Source organism: Stigmatopora nigra, chromosome 5, assembly GCF_051989575.1.
Source record: "Stigmatopora nigra isolate UIUO_SnigA chromosome 5, RoL_Snig_1.1, whole genome shotgun sequence".
Taxonomy (NCBI): Eukaryota; Metazoa; Chordata; class Actinopteri; order Syngnathiformes; family Syngnathidae; genus Stigmatopora; species Stigmatopora nigra.
In genome coordinates this window covers 2,143,568-2,156,656 of record NC_135512.1, presented here as the reverse complement: position 1 = coordinate 2,156,656, position 13,089 = coordinate 2,143,568, and the positions used below count along the sequence as shown (strand labels likewise).

The 13,089-nt window shown below is 34.4% G+C and overlaps 1 protein-coding gene across 1 annotated transcript in view; it reads left to right on the top strand.

Annotated features, from left to right (window-relative positions):
* sema6bb (sema domain, transmembrane domain (TM), and cytoplasmic domain, (semaphorin) 6Bb) overlaps positions 1 to 13,089 on the top strand; it is a 65,016-nt gene that overhangs the window by 33,018 nt on the left and 18,909 nt on the right. The window contains exons 7-15 of the mRNA XM_077717251.1: positions 993 to 1,083; positions 2,741 to 2,860; positions 4,314 to 4,402; positions 4,546 to 4,763; positions 7,600 to 7,731; positions 8,915 to 9,064; positions 10,393 to 10,572; positions 11,446 to 11,586; positions 12,597 to 12,674. Of these exons, the coding sequence (XP_077573377.1) occupies positions 993 to 1,083; positions 2,741 to 2,860; positions 4,314 to 4,402; positions 4,546 to 4,763; positions 7,600 to 7,731; positions 8,915 to 9,064; positions 10,393 to 10,572; positions 11,446 to 11,586; positions 12,597 to 12,674 (1,199 nt within the window). The remainder of the gene's footprint in view (positions 1 to 992; positions 1,084 to 2,740; positions 2,861 to 4,313; positions 4,403 to 4,545; positions 4,764 to 7,599; positions 7,732 to 8,914; positions 9,065 to 10,392; positions 10,573 to 11,445; positions 11,587 to 12,596; positions 12,675 to 13,089) is intronic.

Below are 13,089 nucleotides of genomic sequence, written 5' to 3'. Positions count from 1 at the left end.
ACTTATTTATTTCTCACTTATTTCTTATTTGTTTATTTCTCACTTATTTCTTATTTATTTCTCACATATTTGTTACTTATGTATTTCTCACATATTTCTTACTTATGTATTTCTCACTTATTTCTTATTTATTTCTCACATATTTGTTACTTATGTATTTCTCACATATTTCTTACTTATGTATTTCTCACTTATTTCTTATTTATTTCTTACTTATTCATTTATTTCTTACTTATTTATTTCTCACTTAATTCTTATTTATTTCTCACTTATTTCTTACTTATTTATTTCTCACTTATTTCTTACTTATTTATTTCTCACTTATTTCTTACTTATTTATTTCTCACTTATTTCTTATTTATTTCTTACTTATTTATTTCTTACTTATTTATTTCTCACTTATTTCTTATTATTTATTTCTTATTTATTTCTCACTTATTTCTTATTTATTTCTCACTTATTTCTTATTTATTTCTCACATATTTCTTATGTATTTCTCACTTATTTCTTATTTATTTCCCACTTATTTCCCACTTATTTCTTATTATGTTTGTTTTTGGTTATTTTTTTACTTCCCTACCTATTTATGTTGTTGACTACTTATTTATTACTTATTATTCGATGACATATATTCATGAATCAACGTTATTATTTATTGATTATAGATTTGTTGCCATTAGTTGTGCATCTCTTACTTGTATAACGACAATAAAAGCATTCAATCCAATCCCAATTAAAAGAATTGGACATCCATGAACGACAAACTAATTTAAATCCACAACATAAGATTGAAACGAGCCACTTGATTGGACGCCGCTTCTCGTCAACCTTCCAGTCGTCCTCCTGTCATGTTTTCCTCAACGCAGCTAATCACCGCCGGCGAATCATTAGCGGCTAACACCTGCTAATTGACATTCTCCTGTGACTTGTTTTTTCATAAAGGCGCCTTCATGTTCACCTCAACATGTTCTTGTGTATGTTTACAAATTTAGGGGGACACTCTGGAAATGAGCGGGGACCCCGTCAGCGGAATGGCCAGGTGTCCTTACGACCCCAAACACGCCAACGTGGCCCTCTTTGCAGGTAAACGCCCACTATTTTTTTTTTTGGTGTACTGTCTCTTTAAGAATTTAAGCGCCAATCATTAAGACACTTTATTGTTTGTTAGCGTTGGATAATGAGCTTTTTAATATGTTCAGTTTCGCAGCTGCGGCTTCTTAAAGCGTCTCGTTTGTTGACTTTTCTTGATTGAATACTTGACTTGGCTGTAAAAGTGGCGCTCATTTTGCGTTTATAGCATATTAGCTTAGCTTAACTTGGGTTAATGTGTTTGTTTTGTTGTGGAAGCGCTACAGATTGTAAACAAAATTTCACATTGACAAAGAACTTTATATTGTTATACTACTATGAGTACTTTAACGACTATTTAAGTCATTGACTCCAAATTATAGCAAAAAAAGACGTCCAATCGGCTTCAAGTACGAAGGTTGGCAGTGCTTACCGTATTTTACGGACTATAGGTTGTACTTTTTGTTAGTTTTTGGTTGGGACTGCGACTAATACTCAGTTAGTGACTTGTGTATAGATATTTTGACCATTTTTCGAAAGGCTATAGTTATTAAACATAAATATATTATGTAAACAGATGCTTATTTAGTATTTATCTCCATTTTACTATTTTATATTTCTTGGTTTCGGTTAAAAAATTACTGTCTCAAAAAAATGCTAATCCTCGTCATTGTGTATTCTTTGGCTAGTGATAAAAATATTTAAAATATATATATATTTCAATGCCATTGATGGCCCTGGATGACCAATCCGTTTTTGACTGAAAAGGGAGTATATCAATGTTTTTTTTAATTTATACAAATATATTATTTAAATAAGTGTCGTTTTAAACAAATATATGATGTTTGTTGGCAAAATATGTTGTTTTTGAACAAATATATGCTGTTTTTGAACAAATATGTTATTTTTGAACAAATATATGTTGTTTTTGAGCAAATATATCTTGTTTTTGAGCAAATATATGTTGTTTTTGAGCTAATATGTTGTTTTTGAACAAATATGTTGTTTTTGAGCTAATATATGTTGTTTTTGAACAAATATGTTTTTGAACAAATATAGTTTTTGAACAAATATAGTTTTTGAACAAATATATATTGTTTTTGAACAAATATATGTTGTTTTTGAACAAATATATGTTGTTTTTGAACAAATATATGTTGTTTTTGAACAAATATATATTGTTTTTGAACAAATATATGTTGTTTTTGAACAAATATATGTTGTTTTTAAACATATATGTTGTTTTGACCAAATATGTTTTTTTCAACACTTTTAAAATTCAAATTTTTACTTCCATTTCAACCAACAATACCTTTTTTCCCCACCAAAAAAAACACATTTTTTTTCCAGTGTAGTCAACATGAATAACCATCCAATCAACATAAAACGCCCACTTTTTAGTCCTAACAAGTAAACAATTCATTAAACCTGACTACAAATGACATAACATCAATGTTTTCTTAATTTTTTTTGCATATTTCTTACCATAATCTCCCTCTATTGTCCACTATTCCCACCAAATCAATAAAAAAAATACTAAAAAACAAACCATCACCACCCCACTCTAATTCAACGAACCATCACAATTAAAATCCAGGCTTTTTCTCAATCAAATTATGCCATTTAATCCATTTAAATTTCATTTTTTTGTAAATATGTTTGTACGCCACAGAGGGAAATCTATTCACGGCCACCGTGACCGACTTCCTCGCCATCGACGCGGTCATCTACCGAAGCCTCGGGGACAGTCCGGCTCTTCGTACCATTAAGCACGACTCCAAATGGTTCCGAGGTACCCGAACATCTTTGTGTATACGTGTTTGTACGGGTGTGTTATTTACCCAAGAATCATGATGGTCGTAGACTTTAGCGCCGGCCGAGCTTGACAATTTACGTGGAGTTAGCAGCTGTTTGCGCGGCGCTATTTCACCAAGATGAAGCCGTAAAAGGAGGCGCTATCAGGGCGCTAGCAGGTAGACGTCGCTAGTATAAATCCAGTCAAACGTCGGCGAAGGCGGGGGGTGGTTACCCACGTTTTTTTTTTTCCGGCGTGAAATCTGCAGGGACATAAAGGCGCTTTCTTTCAAGCTAGCTTACGGCTTAGTCACATACACACAGGTGGCAAAAGTACTTTATACTTTTGAACTTAGAAGTTTTTCCCGTTTTTTTTAGCATTTCAGATTGTGTATGCCGTATAAAAAATTTTTTTTACAGTAAATATTTTTTTAAGGCAGATGAAAATGTCATTGTGGGTTGCTAATGTTGTCATGCTATCAAGCAATTTGAGATACGAGAAAAATTTGTAGCAAATGTTTATCTTGAGATACAAGACACATTTTGATAACTGCTTGGTGTAATGTCTCTATGAGCACTGGGCGGAGCCTTGCATATTATTGGCATACTTTATTTTTTAGTGTACAGTGGTACCTTGACATATGAGCAATTTGAGATACGAGTAAAATTTTGGGCAAGTGTTTATCTTGAGATACGAGTAAAATTTTGAGCAAGTATTTTTCTTGAGATACAAGTAAAATTTTGAGCAAATATTTATCTTGAGATACGAGTAAAATTTTGAGCAAATGTTTATCTTGAGATACGAGTAAAATTTTGGGCAAAATATTTATCTTGAGATACGGGTAAAATTTTTAGCAAAATATTTATCTTGGGATGCAAGTAAAATTTTGGGCAAATATTTCTCTTGAGATACGAGTAAAATTAGGAGCAAGTGTTTTTCTTGAGATACGAATAAGATTTTGAGCAAGTGTTTTTCTTGAGATACTAATAAAATTTTGAGCAAGTATTTATCTTGACATACGAACAAAATTTTGAGCAAATATTTTTCTTGAGATACAAGTAAAAGTTTGAGATTGAAATATTTATCTTGAAATACGAGTAAAATTTTGAGCAAATTTTATCTTGGGATACGAGTAAAATTTTGGGCCAGTTTTTATCTCGAGATACGAGTATTTGTGTGCATCATTTTGGGAATATTTTGAAGGCAAGACAAAAGCAAACAACCCTCCATAGGTTGCATCTAAAAGTCAGATTGGAGGCGGGGCCAATAGAGCCAAGAAATGTATCAAAATTTCAAACAAAATTAGAATTAAATTTGGTGTAAGGTTAGATTTAACTTATTTTTCAGTGTCTGCATCGTAATCCAAGTTCATTTAAATTAGTTTATGTTATGTTACAAGCAAGTTGCCGTGCAAAAAAATGTTTTTTTGTGTACTTTGTACCCCATCCAGAGCCATTCTTTGTCAGCGCAGTAGAGTGGGGACCACATATTTACTTCTTCTTCAGGGAAATAGCCATGGAGTTTAACTACCTGGAAAAGGTAAGGGAAATACATCAGTTCATCAAAAATACAATTAAAAAAAAACTACAAATACAGAAAAAAATGCCCTAAATAATCATTCAAAACACTCCTCTTGGGCTAAATCCATTGTAAACTACAGCGTTTAAAATGTCTACATTTAGGTGGTAGTGCCCCGTGTGGCCCGGGTATGCAAAGGCGACCAAGGCGGCTCTCAACGCGTCCTGGAGAAGCAATGGACGTCCTTCTTGAAGGCCCGCCTCAACTGTTCCGTCCCGGGAGATTCTCACTTCTATTTCAACATGCTGCAGTCCACCAGCCCCGTCATTAACATGCATGGACGCGACATTATCCTGGGGGTCTTCTCCACGCCCGCTAACAGGTTAGCATTACGCTTTAATTCCTTACTTGCCGCCATCAATTTATACGTTTTTCCCCGTATTTTATATGTTTTTTTTTTATCATTTAAAATCGTGTAGGGCGTATAATAAGTTTTTGCACGGCAACACGCTCGTAACATGACATAAATAAATTTAAATTAACTTTGATTACGATGCAGACACTCAAAAATAAGTTTAATCTAACTTTACAGTAAACTTAATTCTAATTTTGTTTTAAATTTTGATACATTTCTTGGCTCTATTGGCTCCGCCTCCAATCTGACTTTAAGATGCAACCTATGAAGGGTTGTTTGCTTTTGTATTCCATTCAAAATATTCAGAAAATGATGCACACAAATGTCCTCACAACAGAATAACGTACTAGCGAAAAATATCCGTCATTTGCACTGACTAACGTGAAAAAAACACTGAAAAAATGCTTGTATATCAAAATTTCTCGTATTTCAAGATAAATATCTGCTCAAAATTTGACTCTCATCTCAAATTGCTCATATGTCAGGGCACTCGTAAGTCAAAGCACTACTGTAATATTAAATAGACTCCCTACATTATTCATTACTATGTCTCGGGACCAAAATACTGCGAAAAACAAGGTTTTACTGTATTTTTTTTGTTCTTTCACCTATAGAAAAAATGAATAAAAAAGCCAGTTGGAAAATGGAGTCCTCAAAATTTGGGGATTTAGATCTTAAATATAAGACCGTTCCTTCGCTCCAGTCATGTTTTGTCAGCCGAATGGGATGTCGGCCCTTGTTTGTTTGGGTTTTTTAATGGAACGTCGCTGTGAAGGGATTCGGCCAATGAAAAAAAAACAAGCAAAATCTGCCAAATCCTATGAGTGACAGGTCATGAAGCTGACCCCCAAACCAGTGTTTTTTTTCCACCTGAGAAAACACCCGCAAATCCAAAACCGACCCCAACATTTGAATTCAATCCCCCAAAACAAAATTGGACCACTTTGTCAGTCAAAATACCGAAAAAAGAAGATTTTTTTCTGGTGTCGATCGTCATAACAAAAACAATTTCATCCTGTGGGTGCAAAATATGATCATTTTTATCGTTATAAAGTTTCTCATTGCTAGTTGCTAGGCAACATCACGGATAGGACTTTACGGGAAGTCTCTTATTATAGTCGGTAAGGCCCAAGCACCCCCCCCCCCCCCCCTGGCTCTACGAAGTCGCCCCGCGGAAAAGCCGCAAGATATTGTTGTTGTTGTAATCCGCCTTTAAGAGACGTGACTTGTTTCCCTTTGAGAAGACGTTTCGGGTTGTCGTATTTGTCGCTTGTTATCCGACGCCCACCTGACTCGTGCTTCGTTTTCATCACAATCGAAAAATGAAAAATTGAACCAATAAATAGAAGAAAATAGGGTAAATAAATTGAAGAAAATTGTACTAATAAATAGAGGAGAATAGGATAAATAAATTGAAGAAAATTGTACTAGTAAATAGAAGAAAATAGGATAAATAAATTGAAGAAAATTGTACTAATAAATGGAAGAAAATAGGATAACTAAATTGAAGAAAATTGTACTAATAAATTGAAGAAAATAGGATAAATAAATTGAAGAAAATTGTACTAATAAATAGAAGAAAATAGGATAAATAAATTGAAGAAAATTGTACTATTAAATAGAAGAATATAGAATAAATAGAAAAATATAGAATAAATAAATAGAAGAAAATAGAATAAATAAATAGAAGAAAATAGAATAAATAAATAGAAGAAAATAGAATAAACAAATAGAAGAAAATAGAATAAATAAATAAAAGAAAATAGGATAATTAAATGGAAGAAAATTGAATAAAATAAATTGAAGAAAATAGAAAAAATAAATAGAAGTTGAATAAATAAATAGACAAATATAGAATAAATAAGTACAAAAAAATTGAAACAAAATAAATTAATAGAAAAAAATTGAACAAAAATCAATTAATGGAAAAAAATGAAAATAAGAAGAAGAAAAAAATATATATATATGTTTTTTACTTCAATGTGGGGGTGTGGCTTCCACTTGCGAGTTTCATTGTGGATTTTAACATTTTTTTGAATTTACCAAAAGTAAATAAACAAATAAAAAATTCGGAAGAAAAAAAAATGCAATGTAGAGAAGCCATGATATTCGAGGGATTACTGTATTTGTTTTTTATTTTTTATTTCTGCACTCAGTGGTGAAGTTTATACAGGTATAATGACAATAAAATCATTCAATTCCAAAGCATAGAATTCTAAACACATTTAGAGTACTTTGGTAAGGTGACTCAAGTTTCGTGGTCATTTATATTCGACACAAATTCAATCACTTGACACTTACTACACGTAAAAAAAAAAAAAACAAGTCTCAGCAGTATCTTTTCATTTTTCTGACCCTCACACCTGGTAGTCTACATTTCAGTCAACCAAATCTTTACAGGGGGGGTCAAGAGTGGTCCCTTCCGAGAATTTGTGTGTGGCCCATGTACAGATGTTCGGCTCCCCCACGACTCGGCGGCCATTTTCCTAAAGCCAGCTTCCTTCTCTTCACGCCATTTTGACTAATCAGTGACTCATTTCCATTTTGCTTTCTTTTCCACAAACGTCTGCCAAGATTTTTCCTATTTTCCTTTTTTGTTTTAAGCCGTCCATCTTGACAGTTTTCATCTTTGCTTGTCATTTTGTTTTGTAACAATTCCTTTTGTTTTTGTAGCGGCGGCTTGCGAAAAGCCCAAAAATCCAATTGATGGCGTTCTATTGTTTAGTTATCTGCTTTTTCCTCGTTCTCCTATCAAAAATGTCTTATTGGCGGCCATTTTGTGTCTGTTTCTGTTTGTACGCAGCATCCCCGGATCGGCGGTTTGTGCCTTCGACATGGAAATGTTGTCGTCGGTTTTCGACGGTCGCTTTAAAGAGCAGAAGTCGCCAGAGTCCATTTGGACACCTGTTCCTGATGAAGTCATCCCCAAACCAAGGTGGAAGCAATTTGCTAGCTAATTAGCGTTAGACAAAATGCAGGCAAGGCTATAAGATACGTTCTGGACTCAATTGCAATAGTTGAGAGCGTCAGAATATTTGAGTTGTGACCTTGGCTGGCTGTCATTGACGTTCAATTCATTTTGAGGGCAATAAGTTCTGTTGTTTAGAGAATAATGTTGCAGTACCATACCCGTGTACCGTATTTTTCGGGCTAAGTGTGTCACACCTGCCGTACTAGCTTAAGAATGCACAATGAAAGGGGAAGAAACGCTAACATAATACAGTCATGCCTCAACTAACAAATGCTTCTACTTACAAATGTCTCTACTTGCAAATTCCTCTACTTACAAATGCCTCCACTTACAAATTCCACTACTTAAAGAATGCCTATACTTATAATTTCCTTTACTTTCAAATGCTTCCACTTACATATGCCTCTACTTACAAATTCCACCACTTAAAAATGCCTCTACTTACAAATATCTCTACTTACAAATATCTCTACTTACAAGTATCTCTACTTACAAGTATCTCTACTTGGAAATATCTCTACTTACAAATATCTCTACTTACAAATATCTCTAGTTACAAATATTTCTACTTACAAATGCCTCTACTTTTAAATTATTCTACTAACAAATACCTCTACTTACAAATTCCTTTACTTAAAAATACCTCTACTTACAAAACCCTCTACTTACAAATTCCTCTACTTACAAATATCTCTACTTACAAGTATCTCTACTTGCAAATATCTCTACTTACAAATATCTCTACTTACAAATATCTCTACTTACAAATATCTCTACTTGCAAATATCTCTATTTACAAATATCTCTACTTACAAATATCTCTACTTACAAATTCCTCTAGTACTTACAAATATCTCTACTTACAAATTCCTCTACTTACAAATACCTCTAGAGATTTCAGGATACAAAATCATTTGATAAATAACCATCCCAACATACAAAAAAAGGATCCAAATTACAAAATCTCCCAAAAATGGTAAATGTCCTTCCTAATACCCTATACAAATGACAAGAATTTACTTGTAAAGTACTTCTACTTACAAAAAATCCAAGTTGCCTATCTTGTCCTGTAAGTATGACAAGAATTTATTCTGGAGAATACGGTACATAAGGAAGTATTTCATTTGTATTTGCATTTTTTTTTCAGACCCGGCGGCTGCGCACTTCAGGGCTCCAGATTTAATTCGTCAAACGCTTTCCCTGACGAGATGCTCAACTTTATCAAAACTCACCCGCTGATGGACGAGGCCGTCCCGTCGCTGGGTCAAAGGCCGTGGATTGTCAAAACCATGGTCAGGTGAGTTCTGAAAAAAAAAAATGATTTGAAGTATTTCAATGCTGCGTTCGTGTTTAGGAAGAAATGCTGTATTTGTTTTATACCGTATTTTCCCGACTATAAGGCGCACTTAAAAGTCTTCAATTTTCTCCAAAATAGACAGTGCGCCTTATAATCCAGTGCGCCTTATATATGGAAAAAACAGAAAACCAAAAACGAAAAACCACCACTGTCGGATATTAAAAAAAAACACAAACGCCTGAACTAAAAAAATACTGTTAAATATGCAGATGCCATCTTAGTTTACAAAATCTTCCATCACATAGCTCCTCCCCCACTGCAATATTTTATACAGAAAAATCCAAAACATCAACAATGGCTGGCTCTAGAGGTGACTGTAAAGTAGTGAGTGCTTCATACCTGGAAGTCAATAGCAATTACCGTATTTTCACCACTATAAGGCGCACTTAAAAGTCTTAAATTTTCTCCAAAATAGACAGTGTGCCTTATAATACAGTGCGCCTTATATATGGAAAAAATGTCATTCATCGAGGGTGCGGCTTATAATGCGGTGCGCCTTATAGTCGTGAAAATACGGTACTTCATCGCTGAGTTCTAGTAACAAGTAGAGGAAAGGGGAGTGGCTTCCACTTGCGAGTATCATCGTGGATGTTCACATTTTTATGAACTTCCAAAAAAAATTCAATAAAAAAAAATTAATTCCCCCAGAAAAAAAAAATCAGCAATGTCGTGAATGCGCGATACTCGAGGGATTACTGTATTAACACCCAATCGTTTCTGCTTTTTCTTAGAGGTGCCACACTGGATGTCGGATTAAAAACAAGGTAAGTAACTCAAAAGTCCTCCATCTTTATCCTCTTTTTCTTAACTAGTGTTGGCCAAAAAAGACGGAATAAATAGCCCGTTGTGTACACTGTGGCATTCCTGTTTATCAGCCTCCTCCTGACAAAATCCGTAATCTGGTAAACAATTAAGTTTCTCTTCAAAACTAAAAAGGATTAAGCCTAGCGAGACCGCCTTGAAAAGTAATGGAGTCAGGTTATTCCGTCGCACTTTTCATCCGCGGCGAGGATTCACACTGTCACTCATTTGCCAGGGGGATTATGGGTAATGGGAGGGAGGGGAACTACAATGAAGGACTGGGGAAAACATTATTCTCTTATTTTTTTTTGGTTTACATTTTGTATAAATAACGAGCAAACGATTTTTGATGTATTTATATATTTTTTTCTGCTTAATTTTAGGATATCTTGCCTGAAATTGAGAAGTCATTTTAAGTACTTTTTTACTTGGATTCACAATGAAAAACTCACTTGTATTGTCCGAAGGTACCAGCTGAATAAGATGGTGGTGGACTCCGAGGCCGGGCCGTACCGGAATCGAACCGTGGTGTTTCTGGGCTCCAGTCGGGGGACGGTCCTCAAGTTCCTCATCATGCCGAACCAGGACAACACGGTCACCAGCGGCAACGTCTTTCTGGAGGAGTTGGAAGGCTTCAACCCTGAAAAGTAACAAATATTTACTCGTTAACTTTTTGTACCCTTAAACCTGACTTGACACTCGAGTAGCAGTGGTAGTGGTAGTAGTTGTAGTAGTAGGGGTAGTGGTAGTAGTAGCAGCAGTGGTATTAGTGGGAGTAGATGTAGTAGAAGCAGTAGTAGTGGTAGTAGAAGTATAAGTAGCAGCAGTAGTAGCAGTCGTAGTAGAAGTAGCAGCAGCAGTAGTAGTAATAGTAGCAGTGGTAGTAGTATTAGCAGTGGTGGTAGTAGTATCAGTAGTAGGAGTAGTATCAATAGTAGTAGTATCAGTAGTAGGAGTAGTATCAATAGTAGTAGTATCAGTAGTAGGAGTATCAGTAGTAAGAGTAGTATCAGTAGTAGGAGTATCAGTAGTAAGAGTAGTATCAGTAGTAAGAGTAGTATCAGTAGTAGTAGTATCAGTAGTAGGAGTAGTAGGAGTAGTATCAGTATCAGTAATAGTAGTATCAGTAGTAGGAGTAGTAGGAGTAGAAGCAGTAGTAGCAGTAGTATCAGTATCAGTAATAGTAGTATCAGTAGTAGTAGTAGTAAGAGTAGAAGCAGTAGTAGCAGTAGTATCATTAGTAGGAGTAGTAGAAGTAGTATCAGTTGTAGGAGTAGCAGGAGTAGTAGTAGTGGTGGTAGTAGTAATAGTAGTAGCAGCAGCAGTAAAAGTATGAATGGTAGGGGTAGTAGTATTAGGAGTAATAGTAGCGTTGGCGACAAAGTCATGAGTACACCTGCTGTTATCCTTTAGCATTTTTTTCTTCTTCGACAATTGACGCCGGGGCGACCATTTCCCCATCTTCCCGCTGGCCGAGAGGTCCGCGGTGGCCTCACATTGCGTTTGTCCGATTGTTGCAGGTGCGCCGGCGACTCTCCACAGGCCAGGCAGCTGTTGTCTCTGATTCTGGACCGCGTTAGTCACACGCTCATTCTGGTCTTCCCGTCCTGTGTGGTGCGAGTGCCGCTGGCTCGCTGCCAACTCTACTCGCGATGCATTAAGTGAGATCAACCTTTCTTCATTCCTTCCATTTCACTTTGACTTAAAATCTGTACATCAAAAAAGTATAAATTCAGAGAAAAAGGACATTAGACTAGATTTCATTGTCACAATAGCAAGAGGGTGAGAATACAGACACAGCAAAAGACATTTTAGACATAAATAGGTAATTAATAAATTATTAAATAAGCACGATGATATATGATCCACAATTAGAAAAAATATGATCAAAGTATTTGTATATCTTCATATGTATATAGATATGTATGTAAATACACATATATATGTATGTATATACACAAATATAGGTATGTATATGTGTATATATGTATGTATATACACATATATCTGTATGTATATGTGTATATATGTATGTATATACACATATCTGTATGTATACGTGTATATATGTATGTATATGTGTATATATGTATGTGTATTTGTATCTCTCTCTCTCTCTCTATATATATATATATACACACACATATATATATATATATATATATATATATATATATATATATATATATATATATATATATATATATATATATATATATATATATATATATATATATATATATATATATATATATATATATATTAGTACTTAAGTACAGTAAATTCAAAAACATTCCTAATTATGCCGTTTTTACTGCATTCTATATATTTATAATTTTTTTTTAAAACCCTAACAATATGATGGAATGTAATAGTTTTTTAAAAAAGCATGACTAGCCAAGACTTTGTAAAGAAATGACGTAGTTTTTAGTACATGGCGAAATACTTCACTTTTTAGTTATATTTTCAATTATATTTTTTTTGCCCCTCCATAACACATCTATTGTATGCTTATGACACCATAATTAATATTCCAGCATCTCCAAAATTCCCCCGCCGGCAGGAAATCAATGTCTAAGTTCATTTCAAGCCAGGAAGAGGATCGCGTTTCCAAACGAGATTTTGATGGGTGATTACAATCCAATTTGGAATGACTCCATTTCCTTTGCAGAAACTGCATGGCCTCCAGGGACCCGTATTGCGGTTGGACCCGGGGAAGCACCTGTTCCTTCCTGCGCCCCGGAACCAGGTGACGTCACTCTTTCGCACTTAGCTTCATGCTAACTCCTGATGCGAAACGCCATGCACCAGCGCACGTGATTAGCCTCGAGGTTTATAGCCATTACAAATTTGAACACCATTAAAATGCAATTGCAATTAAATTAAATTTTATGAGGTGATCATTTTAATGGAGCCAATATAGACAATAAATGGCAAAATTTAGAACTGAAATTATGACCAAAAAAATTAAAACAGGAAGGCATTACACCTAATTTTATTTAATTTTTGCTAATTATTGAGTTGAATGCTTTTATTGTCATTATGGAAGTATAATGAGATTTAAAGTTTTCAACAAATAACAACAAACAGACACATAAGTAATTAATAAATAAGAAATTAAAAAAATAAGTAATTATCCAATAAAAGGCAAGTGTTTGGCATGT